The sequence below is a fragment of the Protopterus annectens genome, chromosome 2.part2 (genome assembly GCF_019279795.1).
Source record: "Protopterus annectens isolate FY-2018-M chromosome 2.part2, PAN1.0, whole genome shotgun sequence".
Classification (NCBI taxonomy): domain Eukaryota; kingdom Metazoa; phylum Chordata; order Ceratodontiformes; family Protopteridae; genus Protopterus; species Protopterus annectens.
The window spans coordinates 685,561,017-685,584,869 of record NC_056730.1 but is presented as its reverse complement, the minus strand read 5'-3'; the positions used below and the strand labels follow the sequence as shown (position 1 = coordinate 685,584,869).

Genomic DNA, 23,853 nt, shown 5'->3' with positions numbered 1-23,853 from the left:
TCGATAGATGGTATAAACATGATATCAAGTCTACAAATTCTTTTATTCAAACTTATACAACCCATGCAAAGTCCAATCAATAGTACTTGAGGCACTGTCAGAACAGGCTGTTTGGGTGCACTAGCATTTCTGACTTAATTGAGAAAATCCAAATTGTAAAAGCATGAGAGATTGTCTCACAAGTGGGGGATGTACATATCTTTCTGGTGGTGTAACAGTCCTGGACTGAAAGCCTGTTGCCTACCTGAAAGACCTCATCTGATAAGTTAGCCATTTAAGTGATCTCCCTAAACAAGAGAACTACTGTTTCACTGGAGATGTTAAACTCATAATTGTCCTAGAATTAATCCCTATTAAGCTTGTGGTCAAATAGATGAATATGCCTACATTGGCATTCCATCTTTTTTAAATAATTTTATTGATTTTAAGGAAATAAATATAAACAATTATATGTTCTTTTAACATAAAGATATTTACAATTCAAAAAGTGTTCACATAAGCATTCACATAACAATTTTTAACAAATAAAGTTAAATTACTAAAACTATATACAAAGACATCCATTGAATATCATTAAGTTGCCTAGTATTTGATTATTCCATATATACAACACGTACAGAGGTTGAAATTTGATTTATATGATATCATTGTCAATCTCTTTTCAACAAATTCTGTAGATTAACCCATATATGATAGTTATAAGTTTTTCTAGATGTTCTAGATGTCATAGTTGCAATCTGCAATTAACAAATTTCCATTAGAATTTTCTTAAAATCATTACAGGAAGGAGGGAATTCAGATATCCAGTTTCTTATTATAGTTCTCCTGGCTACTGCCGTTATTGCCCAAAGTAAGGAATGTTTAACTTTTTTTACACAACCAGGTATGGGTGTATTGAAGAGTACTAATGATCTGGTCAAAATTAAATTATCTGTGAATATTGCTTGTAGGAGTTCTTTAATGTTTTCCTAAAATACACTTAAAGCAGGGCAGTCATAAAACATATGGTTCCAGTCAATGTTTGTGTTAGACTTACATCTGTTGCAAATATTTAGTTTACCATTAATTTTGTTCATTAGTTGAGGACTGTAGAAGGATCTATATAAAAATCTCCAGGAATATATTTTCCATTTAAGTGAAAGTGTTGTTTTCCCTGCAGATTCTAATATATTTGTTTTATCTAGATCTCTTGGAATTGTGTTATTAACTGTATAAAAATGGTTCCAGAAATTAGCAGGACAACAATATGTTTCTTCTCTGATAAGTCTGTATATAAATGTCATATTGTCTGAATAAGTTTGTTTATGTTGAATAACTGAATTAAAGAAATTTAGCAGTATATTAGTGACCTGTTTATTAGCAGAAGTGATCAGGTCCATCTTATTTTGTAAGAATAGTCTGAGGGATTGTATGTTAAGCCATAGTGAGTTGTCTAACTGATATTCACTTATTATCTGATCTACATCCTTCACCCTATCATCTGTAATAAGTTGAAACCAATACAAAAGACCTTTTTGTTTAAGCAAGGTAATTTTATCTATATCTGAGGATTGTAAGGATTCTTAAGTAAAGGCTATCGGGAAAATTGTAAAAAAAAGTTCCTTGTACTTAGTGTGTTTAAATATAAAGTTTCTAAAATGTATTAGTATGTTGTGTAAGTAGCTAAATGAATGTGTGGGTATGCTGTGTAACATGAAGTAATATTTACGTATTCATAATATTGGGTTATTAATTCTAATTTGTATGGCTGTGGTTTTGATATTAATAGCATAGCTGAGGATTCCCAGAATGTTTTCCATTTGGCCTGATATGGTGTATCTAAAAGTTGTGCTATGGACCTAATAATAGCTGCATTAGAATAAATGTTCAAATCAGGAAAGGCTATGCCCCGTTTGTTTCAACTATGAAGGTGATGTTTGAGTGCTATTCTAGGTTTCCTGGGAAACCAAAAACACTTTAATAACAGAGAATTGATCTTATTAATGAAAACTTTACTGGGAAGTATTAAAATAGATTGTATAATATAGAGAATTTTAGGAAGGATTATCATTTTAATGATAGTTAACCTTTCCTCAGTTGTAAATATAATTGTATTCCATTTTGTTAATAAAGTTTGAATATTTACATAACATCTATTATAATTTAGTTTTGTGATTAATTTAATATCTTTAGCAAGAATGATGCCTAAGTATGTAATTTGATCTGTGATGTATTTGTTAGTGTCTTTGTTAATGTTTCTCTTATTATTGTTTAAATAGATAGGTAGGATCTTAGTTTTATTATGATTGAATGTCAGTCCAGATATAAATTGAAATGTGTTAGCTTCAAATAAGGCTGTTATAGAAGAATTATCTCCTTTAGCAGTGATGAGCACATCATCAGCAAATAACTGAATTTCCTTCTATGTTTTTATTTCCTTGTATATCGTTAGCCCATGGTTCCATTATGAGAGTAAACAATAAGGGAGATAAGGGTCAGCCTTGTTTTGTTCCCTTAGTGATGGGAATTTGAGTCGATGTGTATGTTCCAATTTTGATATAAGCCAGAGTGTCTTTATAAAGGTGTAATAGTAAATTAATAAAATTATCTGAAGAGTTTAAACATTGTAATAATGTAAATAGATAATCCCAATATATTGAATCGAATGCTGAGTTAATGTCAAGACTAACCAGAGACAAGTTTTTTTTTCTTTCTGTGTGAATAATCAATTAAAATAAGAGACCCTTTGATGTTATCATATGTACTATTAGTTACAAAACCTGTTTGGTCATCATTAATTAACTGGGGTAAGATTTTTTTTAGTCTATCAGCATAGATGTTCATAAACATTTTGTAATCAGTATTTAAAAGAGTTATGGGCCTATATGACATACATAATTTATTGTCCTTACTAGATTTAAGAATGGGTGAAATAAAAGTATATTTCCAGGATGAGGGCAAAATAATGTCATTCTGGGCTTTATGGAATACATTATGTAGTAAAAAAATAGCTGTTTTAGGCATGATTTTACACAATTAAGGTACAATGCCATCCTTGTCTGGTGCTTTGTTCTGTTTAAGTTTGTTAATTTGAGTTTGCATGTCCGGTAAAGATATCTGTTTATCTATGATTTCTGACTGTTGTTTGTTGAGTGTGACATACAGGTTTTTTTAATGTATTGTTTTATCTTATCTAATGGTTGAATGATCTGAGCTGTTTGATTTATCGTGTGAAAATGATGTCTAAATTCATCAATTATGTCATGTATATTATAAACTTTTTCTTTTTTCTAGACAAATATATTTCTTTAATATGATTATGTCTGTTGATTCTTTTTGTTTTATTTGCAAGATTAGTTAAATGTTTCGGGTTTATTGAATAGGCTAGGAATTTAAATTTCTCTAAGGATATCATAGTCTTATGATGTAAGATTGCACTATATTCTTCCTTAGTTTTATTTATTTGATCTCTAATATTCTTAGATGTGGACTTGTCATTAATTTTAAGATATAATCTATCTAATTTGTCTTGTATTTTTTTTAAATCTTCGTCTCAGGACTTCCTTTTGTTATAATACCATTTATTTATTTGTCTGTATAAGTAAGCTTTTAATGCATCCCATACATAAATGTTATGAGAGTTGGATGTTAGATTGATTTTTATAAAATGTTGTGTTTCTTCTTCAAAAAATGTTTGAAATTCTTTTAATTTAGTTATATATGCAGATATTCTTCTTATGTGACTCATAGGGGTGTCATTTAAATAAAACTCAAATATAATTGTATTATGATCTGAAATAGGGCAAGACACGATCTTGGTGTTTTTTAAATAATTTATTATTTGTGTGGATATGATTACCCTAGCTCTTCTAGAGTATGATTTGAATCTATTAGAATAGAATGTAAATTGAGGTGAGCTCAGGTCTATGTAGTCATGAATATTTTTGAGATGATATGTATCCATGAATTGCATTAGTTGTTTAGCTTGTGAGGATATTTTCCTTTTTCCTAAAGTGCTAGGGTCCTTTTCATTTAAAACACAGTTAAAATCCCCTGCCATAATAATATTACCCTCAGATTGAGATACAATTTGGTTCAGTTGTTGTTTAATAGTACTGGTTCCAATACCTGGTGACCAATAATTGTTTACTAAAGTGAAAATGTTTGTATTTATTTTAATTGTCACCAAGCACAACATCCCTTTATCATCTTGATAAGATTTAATAATTCTAGGTAAAGGGAGAGTTTTATTCCCGAGAATTGCGACTCCTCTTTTCTTTTTACAAAGTTCAGAACTGGCAATGACTATATATTTATTAATATTTAAAAAGTTGATATTTTCTTTTAAAAGATGTGTTTCTTGTAGAAATATTATGTTTGGTTTGTGTATATTTAAGTATTTAAGTAAACTTCTTCTTTTAATAGGTTATTTAGACCATTTATGTTGCTTGATAAACCTATTAGTGAAGTCATAATATCTCTATAAATGAGTAAGAAATTCTTGTGATTTGTGTGTTATCTTGATTATGTTTTATATAATCCTCTCCAAAATATTTATGTAAATTATAGTCTTTGTCTGATACCATATGATATATTGTATGTGTTATACAATTCTTGCAACTTATAATTATATGCATTTGAATTAAGATGGATGTCAGGAAGAACTTATTAAGAAAATTGAATGTAGTGTAAATGTGATAAAAAAATGGGGTAGCTACCCGCCTGGAGTTGTAAACTCCTTGTCCCAGTGACATCTGTCACTCGGATCAAATTCCTACCCAGCAGCAGCAAAAAACAGTCTCCACTGTATATAAATGTGAGATAGGTAAAATAATAACTCTATATATATTTACATATTCATTAAAACAAGTCGAACAGATCTGTAATCAGTGTAACTCATCTGATATTACTTATAACAAAATGTCATTCGGAATAAACCTCTAACTGTAGCAACTAAACATAACCTTCACTATATATGAATGCTAAACATACAAAATATTAACTTTATATATGATTGCATATTCATTAACACAGGTAAGGCATAGTTATAATCAGTGTAACTCATCAAGTATTGCTTAAACCATTCCGTCATTCAGAACTAACCTTTAAACAACAGCAACAGAACATATCTTCTTTGTATACAAAAATTAAGCAGATTAAATAATAACTTCATATGTGATTATACGTACCTTAAAACTGGTCTGAAATCTATGAAAGCAGAATTTTGATATAGAAGCCTGTCAATTAAAGTTACTACTAGCCATTTAACACAGATGCTATATGTTGGTGTAAGATTTAAAACAAATCAATATGAGTATCATTAGAGTGAAAGGTCAGCTGAAACCTTAAGCACTTATGGTAGAAAATGCCATCATGCATTAAGTGAGCTTATTTTAACCCATATTATTTTCTATCTAGCTATCAGCCTCTGAATGGAAAATCAGTTGTAATTTGTAATACGATTAGTTTATCCTGTTAAGTAAGGCACAACAATATAAATAAGATGGGATACATTTAAAAAAGAATGTACCCTTACTTTTCCCTTTTTTCCTTCTTTAGTTTACCATAAACATAAATAAAAATAAGATAATTGAAGATTTCTTTCTTGAGAATCAAACCGAGTCTAAATGGTGTAATCAGCAAGTTTAAAATACATTTTTAAGGTAAATACAACATTTCCGAGCATTTCTGATGCTTTTTCAATGAAATTACATGTACTGACTTCCTGGTTGAGCAGGTCGACTAGCTCTGACGTCATCAAAATGCGTAGCGATGTCATGGAGTTTATTCGAGAATGCAGAGAAGATTTTTAGTGAAAATAAGGTTGATCATGAAGAAATAAGCTCGTGGACATCAAACTCGAGCTTCACAAAGTCTCTGGAAGATGTTTTTTCATCATTTTGAGTGAAAAAACACTAAAATAACAAGTATATAACTGTATTTAAAATGTATAGGGAAAGATCATATGAGTAACATCTGCATGCTTCCCATAGCCTGCTCACACATGCACAGCTAGTTTGAACTGTCCGTAAACAGCACCACAGAACTCCAAATGTAGCAGAAAGTATTTTAAATAAATCACATAGCCTTATTAATCCATTTTATATTCCCATGACAGGAAAAAAAAAACAAAAACAAAAAAAAAAAAAACAGTGTTCAGTATGAATTACAGAAAATTATAACTGAATGTGTGGTGAGCTCTTATTTACTACTAACTATGTAGGTTTAAGTGATCTGACTGTAAATAGTTTAAAAAAATTTGAGATTATAAAGGGAATCTATAATGTTTATATATGGGAAGTACTTATTTTACCCTTCACTCTTGAGATATCTTTATAACGATACCGATAACTATATATTTACCATTAGTATACACTTTTACCTCAGTATAAGTAAAAATGAAATTATGTGTATACTTAAGATCATGTGTGAATGGCATGGAAAAAGGAAAAAATCAACATATAATTAACACAGTGACAGTGCTTCCAGAAACATAACAAACTGCAAACATACATATTTAAGTTACTTGTTTCTTAGTCTTTTTTGTTTCTCCGAAGTCTTCCAAGTGGGATTAGAAGCCATTCTCTTAAGCGTGGGATTAGCCCATTCCATCTCTTCTATTTTTTCCAAGATCTTATGGACTTTTACATAGTTCAGAGCTGATTCTAAGCCTTCAAGCATTTTGGGACCTTCCGATGAAAATATCTTCAGCTTCGCAGGTAACAAAAGGTGTGTTTTCACATGTGCTTTCTTAAATTCTTTTATCAAGGGTAAGAATATTTTTCTTTTTGCTATAACTGCTGATGAATAATCATTGTCAAAAAGTATCGTAGCTTCATTTAATTTAATTGGTGACTTGGATCAGGCAGTTTTTAACAGTAATTCCTTGTCTGAGGATGAGAGGAATTTGACAATGATAGATCTATGTTGTTTTTTGTTAGCAGTATTCACTGTGGCAAGGGAACAATGTGCCCTCTCAGTAACAAAGGAAATAGCTTCAGTAAGATCAAGAGTCTTAGGTAACCAAGTATTGAGAAAGTTAGTCATGTTGTTCTCTTCTGTGCCTTCTGGTAATCCAAATATTCTTAGGTTGTTGCATCTGGATCTGTTTTCTAGATCATCTAACTTATTTTGTAGAGAAGTATTTTGTTTGAGTAAGAATTCCACATTGTTTTCATTTTCAGTAATTCTCCCATCCATATCGGTCAGAGCTTCTTCAATACCTGTTATCAGTGATTTTTGTTGTAACAAGTCTTGGTGAAGTAAATCCATTTGTTTTGGCAGTTTTTTTCCTTGAAATTATCTATTTTCATATCCAGCTTATCAATTTTTGTAGTAAGATCCTGTATATTTGTTATCAATGTCTGAATCTCTCTTTTGAGGCTGGAATCTTGGTTGCTGGATTTAGTGAAGCTCATGATTAATTCTTTCAGATGAGGAGAAGTTATCCAGGAATAATTTGATGAGAAAATCTGCCTTTTTTTGTTTTTAACTAGATATTATTGTAGATGAAGTTAATTTCTTTCAAATCATATGTAAAGGTATTTTCAATGTTTAGTTTGAAGGCAGAATTCCTGTCAGAATAATATTTCTTTAGTGGAGCTGTTAAAATCTGCTGCTACTCAGAGCCCATCTTGGCCACACCCCCAGCATTCCATCTTTTAACTTGGCAAGAATAGCACTAAAATAGTAGTGTGACTCACATACTACAGCATAGACCAGGAGTACATGATGTGCAGAAAATTAATCCAGGGCAGCCCATGCTTCAAGAGATATGATTAGAAAACAGGGGTTAACTTTTCATTTGTAAATTCCTACACTCTATCAGTTAAAGACTATGGTTTGGATTCAAAGAGGTTCTCTCCATCTGTGCTAACTGGTCAATATGGGTTGACCACTTAGCATGACAGAGAGAATTTCTGATTTAGACATATGATAAAGTTGCAGAGAGAAGCACCTAATTAGTGGTTCATTACCGCGTCTCTAAATCCAAAATTATGCTCTCAGACTTGACAGCCCTGGTGTTCTCCTAGCAGCCATGCGTTATTGTGGTATAGGCACCCTCACACACACACATGCACATGCACGCACGCACACACACACACACACACACACACACACACACACACACACACACACACACACACACACACACACACACACACATTCAGCCATATTCATGCCTTTGCATACACACTCCCACATGCCGACACACATAAACACACAAACACACACAGATGGCTCTTCTGTATTTACCTGTACCATTACTGCTCCCTTACCCGTTAATGGCTGATCACCATCAAAAGATAGGGTTCAGTTTTTCCTACAAGATTTAAAATGAACTTAGTTGCAATTCTCTGAACATCTCTGTAAATTTTCAGAATTTGCAACCATTTCCAGGCTAAAGGTCATGGTTTATTAGCATTATTAGCCATGCTCGTGGACTGCCACATTTCCATGAAAGACTGTTTTACTCACTGCTTCCCCCATGAGGGCAACGCCATAACAAGACACTAGTGTCTAAATCTGAAAGGCTTGCCACAGTGAGAAAACCTTCCAAATTAAGGCATCTGCATCAGAGTAAGCCTTTCTGAAAACAATGGTTGGAGGTATACATAGGAGACCTGACATGCAAACTGGTCCAGGATGAGGTGAGACCAATTGATTCATCAGCAAGTCAAAATTTGGCTGACCCAGGCTGAGCATCAGGACAGTGTCCATGCCTTAGAGTGGATTATAATGGTAAACATCTGAGCAATCACAAATTCCTTTATAATCCTTAAAAATCTTAAGTAAGAGTGACAGACTTCTCATCTTTCCAGATTTTAAAAGTCAGTTAGGTAACTCAACAATGAGGTGACAAGGAAGTTGCAGAGCATGTGTTAGACTCAAACTCACAAAAACATGCAAATTGCAAATAAAGAGAATGCACAGTTTTTTCTTCCAGCTTTGACACAATGAAAGGTATTGATGTGCCGCTTGGAAATCCAAGCCTGCATAACTCAGATATAAAACAAGTTGTGACCTCCTTTTTTTGTGTAACCTAGCTTAATAAACAGTAGTGGTACCTCCAGATGTTTCTGTAAAATCAGACAAGTCACATCTCAATGTGTTTAATATTACTTGTTCATATTTACTTTAATAAATGCAACAATGTGCTACATCCAAGCTACTGAAAGACTTAATTTTAAAGGTTATGTGACAGGCAACATAACTGCATCAATATCTGACTTCTATGTAGTGTGGCTAAAAATATATTATTATGCATAGTCTATTATACATAGTCATAATTTTCATTTTTCTGTAATTATCTTAAAAACAATCAATGCAAACAGAGCTTAGCCTTATATGAAAGCTCAGTGCTGAGTGAAACAGAGTATTTGCTGACAACAGATGTGCAGCTTCACTGATTATTGAAACAGATCCTTGCAATCATTAGCAAATTAACATCTGCTGTGCTTACTATGACATAAGATTCCAGTTTAAGCTTAGAGTCTAATGAATTCTACAATGTTAAAGATGAGTTTGTGCTTATTTGTTTTCCATTTACACTTCATTAGAAACACTAATTGCTCTTGAAATGTGAACATGTCTTTAAACTATGATGGTATAACTAGAGTTTGACAAATTACTTATGAAGCAGACATTGGAAATTAAAGTGCAATATTCCAGAATTCACTGGAGGCAGGCAGCTAGAGCATTGAGTAATGAATGACATCATGGTAATGATGGTGGTGGGAGACACTGAGGTCAAAAATGTGAACTGCAGTTTTTAAGTTAACCAGATATCCATTATAAATATTTGGTAAGCACCCTGCAGTAGGCCCAAAATAACCTTAGGCTTGTACTGATGAGCAACATATTAGTATAAACTGCCTTGAATTCCAGAGTCAGCTTATGAAAAAATAAGCCACCTCATTATCTTACATAAGCAAAATAGTTAAAAGTCCAGGAGAGATTTCATCCCAAGGCAGTACACATATACCAGAAACAATACCCAAACCTAACACTAGTGGAATATTCGGTTTGAAATACTAGATTTTGTTGAGCGAGTCCCATAACACTTAGCCAGAGTAGCCAAAAAATTACTTATATATATTAAGTCCAAGATTACCATTTCTCAGAGTATTTCCTTTTCTCTGAGGTATAACAATCTTAGAGCTGGTATGTATAAGTTCAGGGATGGGTAGGTGGGGGCTTGGTCATCTATAAAAAAACAAGTTTAAAGTAGAAGAGCAATGTTTGAGATTCTCTCTTCTCCTGCAATTTTGATTTTTTTTTTTTTGGTGTGTTGGCACCCTAAATTACGAGTTTCAAAGTTTCAGTAGGGGGTCGCAGTCACCAAGGAAAGCTTGCAGTGCCCCCTCCTGCTTCATCTGGATGCTGTCATTCTTAGTGTACACAGCCATTGCTGAAAAGGCCAAGGTGACCTACATGTCTGTGAAAAATGAATTGTTCAAAAAATCTTGCAAATGTATGGGCATTCAGGAATCATTCATGTAAGCAGATTAATGAGATGTACTGCTGTTGCAGTGGTAAATTGCAAACATACACATTTTATTCAGTGGGAATTTATTACACAGTTTTGAAAACGTATGCTATATTATGGCCCAATGTCATCTGACTGTCAGGATTTAGGAACATACCTCTTAACCTTTTAGCAAGAAATCTGGACAAAGCCTAAAATAATGAGGGGGGGGTTGAATGTCCAAAAATAGGGACAGATTTTAAATATTGTTCTTATAAACTTAGAAATTTGGTAGACTAACAGGATTTGTGATAGCATGCATTTTCTGAAGGAAATGATGTCTGAAGGTCAAATGCATGTCATTATTTAGTAATTAAAATTCTCAGAGATTTGTCAGAAAACTACCATTTTTAGGAGGAATAGACCAAAATATGAATCAAAGATCTGGACAGTTGAGAGGCATGTTTAGGGAGTATTTTGTTCATTTGCTTTTGTTTTATGAGAGAAATGATATTTTTTCATTTTGCTGTCATAAAGCATTTGTGCTCTTTGACAAGATAAAAGCTTTATTAACGCATGTCAGAAAAACTCCATCCAATTCTTACTGTATGTTTGAGAACCACAACTGTGATCCTTTGAACAGGAAGAGTTTAAACAAGCTTACATAGAAACCTATACTAAATATCTCATAGTATCCCTTCTTCTTTGGGATATAGCAATTTTGGAAATAGTATATACAAATAATGTGCATAGAGCTGCAGTACTCAGCATTAGGGAGTGTTGGGCGGCTTTTGCCACTACAAAAGATTTGCTTTGTAGGTATAACAGTGAGTTTCACACTTTGCTGCTATGTTCCAGGGATTACACTTAACTGTTTTGGAAGTTTGGGATTCACACTGGAGTCTCAGAATTCTAAAAAGGTGCATACGTGGTGCTGCAAGGGGAAAAACGTTAGGGGCACTCTTAGGAAAGCTAGTCATAAAAGAATGACAAACTATTAATTTACTCATCTGAGGTAGTCAGAATCTGTCTCGGGATGCTATTTACTTAAGGCAGAAAATCAATCTTGGACATGACATCAGCCCATTCCATAAAAAACACACATGCACACACGCACACCCACACACACACACACACACACACACACACACACACACACACACACACACACACACACACACACACACACACACGTAGACACACACACACACACACACACACACACACACACACACACACACAAGCACACACACACGTGCAGATACACACACACACACACACACACACACACACACACACACACACACACACACACACACACACACACACACACACACACACACACACACACACACACACACACACACACACACACACACACACACAAATGCATACATATTTCTCTGTTAAAAGGATGAGCATTTCACCCATTAGCACATTTTTGAGGTTTTGTTGGAAACTGGAGGCACCAATGAAAAAAATCAGATGCATATCAACTCATTAAAGGTAGCTTCGGTGAATGTAAAAGCATAGAAATATGTTTGCCAAAACTACATTCAGTAAATATTGCAGGGTAAGTTTTTTTGCAAGGGGGAAAGCCCCCTGTAGCCCTCATGTGGAGACAAAAGGAAAATGAAACTTCCACTGTTACCAAATGTAGTTTTAGTGAACTTACTAAGATCACTTTACATTTGCTAAAGCTGCCTTTGGCAACCTGATATGCTCTCACAAAACCATGTGGATACAGGAAGGGCATGCAAACTCCAGACATAAAGCACTTCAGCAGGGAACTGACCCTTAGAACCAAGACGCGTGAAGTAACACGACTAATCACTTCACCTCTATGCCACCCATGCTCCCTGTATCCCTCTGGGCTTTTACAGAATGGTTCATTTTCATGCCACATTCCAATGATGTGCTGCCAATGAACTGGTGTTATTCTGAAATTGCACACATTAATATGTGAGTACAAGTATATGTGTGCATCCTGTGATAGACTGACATCCTATCTAGAAATAGGTCTCTGCCTTGCACTTAACTTCTGGGACAGGTCCTAGCTTCCCTATGACACTCAAAAGGATAAAGCATGTATCAGAGGATGGGTGAAGTGTACTAAACAGAACATATTTTAATTGAATGAGATCCTCCTCTACTAGATCTGGTCTTCAAATATATAGTTGAATCATTCATTTCTCAAGAAGTTACCCCCAAGGTGCAGTAACCACAAAGTGACTTTCACTTCATGAGTTAGGATTATAAAGTATCTCTGATCTTTGTTTTATGTCATTCCTGACACTAATGTATTTTTCTATACTACAATTTGTCCCTGCTCTTCACTAACAAGTGTTTTGAGTTCTTTAGTGTCTAACTATGAACAGTTCAAGCAGATGGTGTCTTGTTTTTAACATTACAGCCGATGGATATATCTTTCTCCTGTTACTTTCATTGTTTACTATGTTTTAAATTGTGCTTTATTGTGTGTAACTGTACAATACTGTTCATTAGCTTGTTTTCATTTGATTCACATCTATTTTTTTATCATTCTGAGTATTGGATATTTTGCACTAATATGTCTTTTTGAACTCATCTAGATGCATGCATGCATAATGTTTAAAAACTAAATGCATAACTTGTTGCTGAACATTAAAGAAGTACCCACGTATGCCAATTCCATGTAAAGGTTGGGTATTTAACAACAGAAAGAATCACTTTTTTGTCTTTTAGTGTGCATTCCTTGATATATCTAATATAACCAGAAAAGATAATTTGGTTTGTTTCTGATTCTAGACTAGTTAAAGGAACAGCATACCACTGGGATCTTTTTCTTGTTGCTGTAATTAATGTACCACTGTCACTTTTTGGATTGCCATGGATACACGCTGCTTTCCCTCATGCTCCAATGCATGTCCGAGCCTTAGCCTGTGTGGAAGAAAGAGTAGAAAATGGACATCTCTATGAGACGTGAGTAGTGAATATTGCCATAATTTGAAAATGTTTTATTGCAATGGCCTCTTAATGACTGAATGTTATTTATGTATGAGTTGCATATTCTTTTGGTAGGGGAAATTCCAAATCTGTTGACAGGTTAAATTTTCCTATTTCACCTGTTTGAGTAGGGCAGATGAATAAATCAGGGATGCATAAACTGCCAGATATGCAAACAGAAGTAAGAAAAGGTAAAACGTGTAATAAGCATCATTTTGGAGAAAAATATGGGCTAACGTATATGTTGCAGATGGAAAAAACATCTAAGGTCAGACAGCAACACTTTGAAATTGTATTTCATTGCCTTACATAGCATAGGCTAGATTCAGACCTGCTGAATCTAGACTGTTTGATATCACTGTGCTCTTAAATCAGCCATCTTATATTAAGAGGGTCTGCCTGCACCCTTGTGGCAGAAGTGTGTAGCTCAGGGCCCATCTGATTTGGGGATTGCTGGAGAAAGCCTCAGTTTGGGGCTTTCCCATTGGTAGTTGTGTTAAAACTGTTGAAATTTGCCTGTATAGAAGTCTCTTGTTTGTGCGGGTTAACTCTCAGTTTACTGGAGCTGCTTAACGTTTGGCAACTTGACCCAGAGGTATGAAGTGCATCTGCACTGAAATCCAAGGCATCCACTGAACAAAAAAAAAAAACAAATAAAACCGAAAAATAAGCATATTGTAAGCCAGCACTGAACTTTGTTAAGCATATTTAATTGAATTGCTGCTGCATTTTTGCTGTTTGTGACCAAGACCAGCTAGCCCATTTCCTCGCCAAATAACACATTCTAAAAAATCCTGCCACAATGGATGGGCAGTTTCCCATCATTTGTCCTGCCAGTTTGATTGATATGGGCATCTTGAGATAATGTACCAATTGCTTCATATATACTGACAACCATTTACTCACAAAGCAAACTAACACCCTATATGAGAGATGCAAATACACTGTGGAACTGGAGTCAATTCTCTCACTTAAAAAACAAAGTAGACATCTAACAGGTTGTCAGCAACATGCTTCAGCTCTCACACAAACCTCACCTCTCACACAAATTAAGGTCATGACACATAAACCCCCATATGTGGACGTACTCACTAAAAGCCTACCAAAAAAACAGAAACCTCCCAAGCGCATGCCAAATACACTCACCACTAAGCATAAAGGAACCACTACACATATCAACACACATATCCGTGTCTCAACAAATAAGCCCCAGGCAAAACACATCAAATGTCTTGGTCATAGATGACTCCATAGTGAGACACACAGATGTCCCCCTTACCAGATTAGACAAGGAGAAGGTCACAGTCACCTGCCTATCTGGTGCAGGATCCAACAAATCATGCATGTGCTCAAGTTACTCAGCAAGTACCATTATGACTCTGTCATAGTCCATGTTAGAGTGAATGACTTGAGACATACCTGGACTATATGAAGAGAGACATGCTGTAACTCTGATTATGTGTCCTAGACAGGTATGTCCCTAGCCCTAAGCAGTATCCTACCCTCACCCAGGATGATGCCACAATATAAACAAAAACTGAGTGACTTCAACAGTTGGCTTAGCTTTAGGTGTCAGTCCAGAGGAATCTAGTATCTGTTAGCTTGGGAGGATATGGCAAACAGACCTCACTGCTCTGCTAGAGATGGTTTGCACCTTCCTCCCCCTAGGTTTTTGTATACTGGAAAAGGCCCTTGCCTCCCTCATGTGCCTTTCTTAGGAACTGTCAAAACAATTTTTCCAATGTAACAAAATCTAATCAAGACAAATTCAGGGTTGTGTTGCTTAATGCTAAGAGTTTAAATGTGAAAATGCATTCCCTGGAAGCATGCCTCACATTGAAGGATGCTGACATTTGTGCAGTTACTGAGAAATGGTTTAAGGCTGCTGAAAGCACCCCAGCTGTGCAAGGCTACCATGTCTTCCACATGTTCAGACAGAAAATGAGTGTGAGGGAACCAAAGTTGGAGGTGTGTATCCATCTTCATTAAAATCAAATACACTTTGAGACTTGTCAAATAGCATGACTGTCTCAAACTACTCCATGTCCAATTAACTATTGGGAAAGTACCATATCACATCATTGCTAGCTATAGATCCCTCAACATGAACTAGAATAAGTACACTACCTACTTTAATTTACTGGAATCCCTCACCATACAGCCCAACACCTTAGTTATCAGAGATTTCAACTATCTTTCCATAGAATGGGGGACATATGTGAGCAAACACATGCTCATCCAGAGGTTCCTGGACTTTGTTAACTCAAATGCTCTGGAACAGATAATCTGCACCCCAACTAGGGGCTCTAATGTTCTGGACATAGTACTCACCAACATGAGAGGTTGCTGTACTTCCCTATGTGTGATGCCCTCCCTGGTTAGGTCAGACCACAAATCAGTCTCATTTGAAGTAAATACTAAAGCAGACACCCTCACGGGGGAAAAAAATTATAAAAAACGTCACCAACAATAACTACAGCATACTTTGTGTCTTTCGGCTTTTAGAGGTCACCACAGCAGAACTCCGGTCCGCTAATGATTGGTAGTGGATTTTTACACACCGGTTTACCAGCCCTGATGCACAACCTTCAACAAAGGCATGCCCCATTCATGTATGCCTCCACACAGAAGACGCTCTAGCTGAGAATCGAACGGGACAACGTCTAGCTATGAGGTGATAACGCTACCGCAGCACCACCATCACAGTCATGATATAAAAAGCTTCATACCACCCAAAATCACACACACCAATGATCACTATGCAGAAGTGTACTCAAATGCCCTGTACAAACACTTAAGCAACTGCATAAACTCTGCTGTACCCGAATGAATCAAAACCAGGTCTTCCCATAAAAACAAGCCACTGTGGTGGACTTCAAGTATAAACAGATTATATAACAAGAGGAACAAACTGTTGTCCAAAAACAAGAGGGATATCACTCTACAGAGGAAGAGTTCCCTCCTATGCCTAAACAGGAAAATCATAAATCTTGTAAAGTCTTCTAAAGCAAATTACAAATCTAAAATCACATCCCTAGCCAAAGATAATCATAATGCATTCTTTACCTACATCAAAAGTCCAAACTGGAATGCCCAGCAATGTGCTAAACTGGTTGTAGATGGGACCACTCATAATATACCTGAAGATATACTGCCAACCTTATAGCTGAAAGGTTCAGCCCAAACTTCACCCCCCCATCCCCACCAACCACATCCAAAAGCATACCTAACACCAGACCTCTGTCTACTATCTCTAGAGAACAGGTCATCTCTGCACTCGTCAAGGCCAAAAACATGGCTTCAATGGAACCAGATAATACCCCAGGTTGTTTACTAAACAATCTGAAACAAAAACTAAAAGACCCACTTGGCGTTTTCTTTAATCATAGCTTGAGAAATGGCTATATGCCTGCAGAATGGAGGACAGTAACAGTAATCCCCCTGCACAAACTAACCTTGGGAACTATAAACTACAGATCCATAAGTCTAACCAGCCTCATCTGCAAGGCCATGGAAAGAATTATCATGGACCTTATCAACAAGGGCAAAGATGACCTTAAATGTCGTGAAGGGCCGATCTTGTCTCCTGAACCTGATTGGCTTCTTTGAATCAGTCTCTAGAGCTGTGGATGAGGGTAAGGTGGTCCACACAGCCTATCTGGACCTCGCCAAGGCCTTTGACACCATCCTCCACTCTGGAGTCATAGACAGACTTACTAAGCTGGGCATTAATCCTCACATCACTTGATGGGTTGCCATCTGGCTTACTGACAGAACCCACACTGTAAAAGTAGCCAACTCCAAATCCAGCTCCAGACAAGTGACAAGTGGAGTACCTCAGGGTTCAGTCCTGGGACCGCTCTTGTTTGGCATCTACTTCTCTGAAGTACAGGCCAACACTAAGGGACTCTGGCTAACAAAGTTCACAGATGAATGCAAACTGGGAGCCATTATTGAATCCCCAAATGATGTGGATACTCTACAAAAGGGCCTTACAGAAACAGATGCTTGGTACCAGAGCCATGGGCTCAAGCTCAATGCCAAGAAATGTATAGTTATCCTTTTTGGGAAAAAACATGTACCCATGAATTACCACATAGGTAGCAGTACACTAAACACTGAAAGTGTGATAAGAGACTTAGGGACACAGGTGGACAGTGGTCTCACCTTCGATAACCACATCATTACAACAGTCAGGAAATCCTTCTATGTAGCACACCTCATCACCAAGGGCTTTTCATCCAGAAAAAAGGAGGTCATTGTCCCACTGTACTCATCCCTCATTAGACCCATTATAGAATACAATGCCCCATTTGGTATGTACCTCTCAAGACATCTGCAACAACTAGAAAGGCTGTAGAAATACCTCACTAAAAGAATCACAGGCCTAAAGCAGATGCCCTACGCTGAATGCCTTAAAAAACTACAGCTATACTCTGTCGCATATCGTCTACTCAGAGGCGATATCTGCTTAACATACAAGGCTATGTCAAACCCAGAGCTGTTGGACATGCTACATTTAAAGAAATCCCAATCCCTTAGAGCCACACGCTCCAGGGATTTAAACCTTGTCATCACAATAAACAAAACATGCTGGAGGGATAGGTTCCTGACCCAGAGACTCCCCAGACTCTGGAATAGACTGCCCATACATGTCAAGCAGAGCACCTCTTTGTCCCTCTTCAAAAGGAACCTTGATGATTGGATAGGAGAAAGGAAATTCACCCCAGGGATCACATCAGTCTCCCTGCTAGACAGGGGTCCAGGGAAGTAACTAGTGTGTGAAGAAATAGCCAGGGAATTATTATGGTTAGGCTTGTATAGGCCCTAGGGCCGATAGCCTAGTGCTAACCTATGAACCTACAAATGCTGGACCCAACCCAGTTTGACTTCGTTAAGGGTAGATCATGCTTATTAAACCTGGTAGACATCTTTGCGAATGACACCAAAGGCATGGACAAAAGTAAGACAATGCACACAGCCTATCTCAACCTTGCTAAGGCTTTTGACACAATTCCCTCTTCTGGCATCACTGAGAAACTCTCCCAGATAGGAATTAACCCTTATCTTCCTAGATCAGTAGCCAGCTGGCTCATTGACAGACCACACTATGTCAGATTTGGTGACTCCACCTCCACCAGTAGACCCATCACCAGTGTAGCACCACAGGGGTCTGTGCTGGGCCCCTTACTGCTTGCCATCTATTTCTCAGAAGTCCAGGTCAAAGTAGACACCCTTTGGCTCACTAACTTCACTGATGATTACAAACTGGGAGCAATCACTGAGTCCCCTCAATGATATCTTCCCTACAAATTACATTATTGACAGTATCCCCCCCCCCAAGTTCCAACCCAGTGGTGTGAGACTTGGGAGCACAGGTTGATAGCAATCAGAACTTGGACCAGCATGTTCCCACAGTGGTAAGGAAAGCCTTCTGTGTAGAGAACCCAGGTCAAGGGATGTTATAACTCCACTGTACTTGACTCTCTTCAGACCACTAATAGAGTATAATGCACCCTTTTGCATATATCTTGCCAGACACTTGCAGCAACTGGAGAGACTGCAGAGGTTTCTAACTAAGAAAATACAGGGACTCCAAACCATGACCTACATTGACAGGCTGAAAACCTTGTCACTTTACTCTTTACCTTATAGACTGCTAAGACGTGACTTGTGCCTGGCCTGTAGGGCAATCTCCAACCCTGATCTAATGGAAATGCTGCACATCTCAAGTCAAATGGCTCGAGTCACTCCCTCTAGAGATCTCAACCTAGCTTGTCACATTAACAGATCATGCTGGAGAGAGAGACAGATATGTCTCCTAGAGACTGCCGCTTCTGTGAAATAGACTCCCCATTTAAGTAAAACACAGCGCCTCACTGACCCAATTCAAATGCATCCTAGATAATTGGATGGAAGACTGAAAATTTACCCCTAGGGTGGCACCCTTGTCCCACTTGGGCAGGGGTAGCCAGTGTTGATCACAGACCCTCTCTGTTCATAAATTTGTTCTGAGAACTACCCCAAAAAAGGACAATAACATGGCTAGGCTTGTTATGGCTCTAGGACTGCTAGCCTAGTAACCTTGTATGAAACTATATTAATTGTACAGTGGCAAATACAGAAGGCAGTTTGTTGAGGGTGATAAATCAGATGGACAAGAGTACAGAAGTCCTGCTGTCTACAGTGAGAAATCTGAACCGTAACTCCTGATCTATAGGCCATGCTGAGTTAGATATTATGGGTAATACAGAGGCATGGTACACAGGAAACTATAAGTGGAACATGCTTGTTTTCTTTCAGGGTATCCTAGTTAATGTCAGATTCTATCTTTCAGATAATCATGGCATTTCTTTCTGTACAATTCCAAGTTGATGTATTTCAAAAGAAACATTAGTAATATGCATCATGTACATGATTTGGAGCATAGCTGAAGGTGGATGTTGGCCTACCTTCAGCCAAGTAACTTCTTTTATTTTCAAACAATTTTTTATTTTCCAAATAATATAATGTTTAACAATACAACCATCAATAAACAAGTATTATAAACCTTTATATACACTATGTACAATTGACCTGAACAAAGGAGGGAAAAAATTAATAAAATATATGAAATCAGTAACAAAAAATTATAATATTCAATTAATAAAGTATAAAGTTACACTTTAATTATTTAGGGTTCATTTTTAATATCTCAACAAGAGTTAAATTTTTTCCCAAGGATTGTTTGTCCATGTTTTAGGTGAAATTCTCAGTTCCTTCACCTTGATTTCTAATGTCGTTGTTTCTTCCATCAATCTCAATAATTCTTCCAGAGTATGTTCTTGTGAAGACTTTCACTTTCTAGTTATACATTTCCTTGCCACAGCTAGTATGGACCAATGTAGGCATAGATCTTTTTTATTCATTCCAATAGTATCATTAACATTTAAGAGGACTAAAGATTTGGTTAAAATAAAGGTAACTGTGAATATAGCTTGGAGAAAAATAGTAATTTCTTCCCAGAATTCGTTTATATTAATACAATCAAAAATATATGAGACCAATCAGCTTTACAGTTTAAAGAACATCAACAAATGGATTTATCAAGTGAATTGAATTTGGCTAGTTTATCAGGTGCAATAAATGCCCTGTGAATATATTTCCATGTAAATATTTTCCATACTTGTAAATTAAATGTTAAGTTAACAGAACATAAAAGATTTGTTTTACTCTCAATTGATAGATTAGTGAGGCATCCTTTTGCTATGAAATTCCAATATCTTGTATTAGGGTTAGTTTTATATGTTATGAATATTTTGCATAATTTTGAAATTAGATTTGTCCAATTGTAATTGTCGTAAATAACTTCAGACATTAGACTTATCAAATTTGGACTAGTTTTTATAAGGAGAATTAATAATTTTACTATTTAGCTCCTTAACATATGATAATATGCTTTGCAGTATCAACCAATATGCTGATAGAAAGTCATATTTATTCTGAATTTGTTGAATGTCTAATACTACTTGATTCTGTATACAATGCTGCCAACAAGTGAAGTTTTTCCCCTCCCATCTAGTTAAAATAACATTATGAATTGTATTGAATAAATTCTTTGTAGAGCTAAAGGGTATTACCAAGTCTAGCCAAATCTTAATATCTGTGTTAGTATATATAAATCTTCTGAATAAACTGTATATATTATTTATATAATTCAAGTTTGTTGGTTTTGTTATATTATATTGAATATTAACAGTCAGTATGTACCACATCCTATTATTTTGTTCACTTAATATACAATTTTTAATTATTTTATTTTCATTTAGAAAAATAATAGTGTGCAATGTTTTCCATGTTGAAGAATAATTAGGATCTATCCAATTAATGATAGTTCTTAATATGGAAGCTTTTTATGCATGATTCTAGATCTGGAAGTTTAATTCCACCCATTTCCCAAGATCTAATATGATGTGTATAGGCTATTCTATTTTTTTTTGTATACCAAAGAAAGTTTAATAGAATTTTATTTATTTATTTAAAGATTTTCTTGTTAGGTACTATAGGAATAGCTTGTGCAATATAATTAATTTTTGGAAGTATTGTCATTTTTATTATTTGTAATCTGTCTTCAAATCTCAAGAACATTTTATTCCAGCTTACTATTAACACTTTTATTTTATTAATTATGTCACTATAATGTGTGGCTAATATAGATTCCAGATTATCACATAGTGTTATTCCTAAATATTTTATTATGGGGACTTGTTTTCCTGTCACACAATTTGTAGTTACGGTAAATTCTCTCTTTTTATTCAAATGTATATAATTAGATTTTCCCTTGTTAAATCTAATGCCAGAAACATGATAAAACCGTTCCACTATTTCATCTAGTTTTTGTACTGATTTCTCTGAGACAGAAAACATGAGTAAAACATCATCAGCCAATAACATAATTTTTAAATTAAGTTGACCATATACATCTATGCCTAATATATTAGAGTCGTGGCATACTAATGAGGCAAATAATTCAATTCCTAAGGCAAACAAGATGGGAGATATCGGACATCCCTGCTTTGTACATTTGGTTATTTCAATAGCCTTTGAGGTAAATGGGCCAAGTTTTACATAAGCCAAATTGTTTTTATAAATATTCTTTATTAGCGTAATAAAATTAGTAGGACATTCAAACAATTCTAAAGCCTTAAAAAGAAAATCCCAGCTCAATGAATCAAAGGCTTTTTCTATGTCCAAAGCTACTATTAGAGTTTCTTAGTTGTTTCTGTTTAGAAAATCTATATGTGTTAGAATTCTTTGTATATTGTCATGTGTGTGTCTTTTATAAATGAATCCTAGTTGATCCTCAATTATTATGTATGCCAATGATTTTTAATTCTACTAACTAATATTGACATGAAAATTTTATAATCATTGTTAAGTAAAGATATTGGCATATAAGATTTACACTGTAAAGGGTCTTTGTTTTCTTTTATAATGGGTGTAATTAAGGAGTATCTCCATGAAATTGGAGTTGTGTTTTGTGCTAGAATTTCATTCAAAGTTTTGTGAAACAATGATATTACTGAAGATGGAAATATCTTATACAATTCATTAATTATTCCATCAATTCCCGGTGTTTTATTACTTTTACTTTCCTTGATTTTTTGAGTAATTTCTTTTAGAGATATTTGTTTTTGAATGTCTAACTTTAACTTTTCTGGTATTGCCTTTACCTTTACTAATTTCAGGTCTAAGTTTGATGTATTTGTTATATGTGAAGTATCATTATAATGGTCAGAGAAATAATGTTTAAATGCATCTAGTATATGATTTATATCCAAAGCCTTTTTGTTTTTTCCCTTCCTTCATGTATAATACTTGTAATATTATTTCCAGTCAATTTTTTTTTTTTTTTAATCTTATTGCTAAATTATGCATATGTTTGGGTGATACTGCATAGGAACTAAGTTTTAACCTTTCTACAGCTATATTAGTTTTGTGAGTTAGGATTTAATTATATATTTTGTTTAAGTCTTCCAATGCTTTGTTATGATTATTTTGTGTGTAAGTAGATGAATTAATAGTGAGATCTGTAATTTGTTTTTAGATGTTGTGTAATTCTGACTCCCACTCTTTTAGCTTGTTTTTATACCATGAAAGATTTTTTTCATTTAGATAGGCTTTCAAGGTATCCCAAAGATTAATTACATTTATTTCAGTAGTGTAGTTTATATCTAAAAAGAATTGTACTTCTGACGCTAACCAAGGTTTAAATTGTTTTAATTTTGTAATGTAAGCTGGAATTCTTGACATAAAAATTAATTTGTTATAATCTGTATGTATTTTGAGAATTAATGAATTATGTTCTGAAAAGGGACAAGAGATTATGGAAATTTTTATTATTTTTGAATTTAGCTCTTGAGATATGAAGATTTTATCAATTCTTGTATGTGTCCCAAATCTGTGGTCTTGGTGTGAAAATAATAATGAATTGTTCTCCTTATATCTAAATGTATCAATTAGATTTAAACTTTCTTCCAATTTCTTAAGTAGATTCCCTATAGAACCTACACGTAAATTTATTTTGCTTGTGGTCTCTGATTTATCTAATATACAATTAAAGTCACCTCCCAAAATCAAATTTCCTTTATATACTCTAGTTATTATATCTATGTGTTTTTTTATTGTCCCAACCCCAATACCTGGAAACCAATATATATTTACTAATGTCCAAAGTCTATTATTATATTTTTCTATTACTATGGCTAGGAGTCCTTCTTTATCTTCATATTTGTAAATGATTTAAGGCATAGTGACATTGTTTCCATAAAATGAAAGTTCCCCTAGTCTTTTTCTTATATGAAGAGTGAGGTAAGATCATATATTCATTAGGATTCCAGCTCAAGGTATCATTTGTTTTGAAGTGAGTCTCTTGAAGAAAT

General features: G+C 35.0%; 1 protein-coding gene across 3 annotated transcripts in view; it reads left to right on the top strand.

Annotated features, from left to right (window-relative positions):
* SLC4A11 (solute carrier family 4 member 11) overlaps positions 1–23,853 on the top strand; it is a 1,277,001-nt gene that overhangs the window by 1,205,141 nt on the left and 48,007 nt on the right. For all 3 annotated transcript variants that reach the window (XM_044064085.1, XM_044064086.1, XM_044064087.1), the window contains exon 17: positions 13,235–13,408. In XM_044064085.1, coding sequence (XP_043920020.1) covers positions 13,235–13,408 — 174 coding nt within the window. The remainder of the gene's footprint in view (positions 1–13,234; positions 13,409–23,853) is intronic.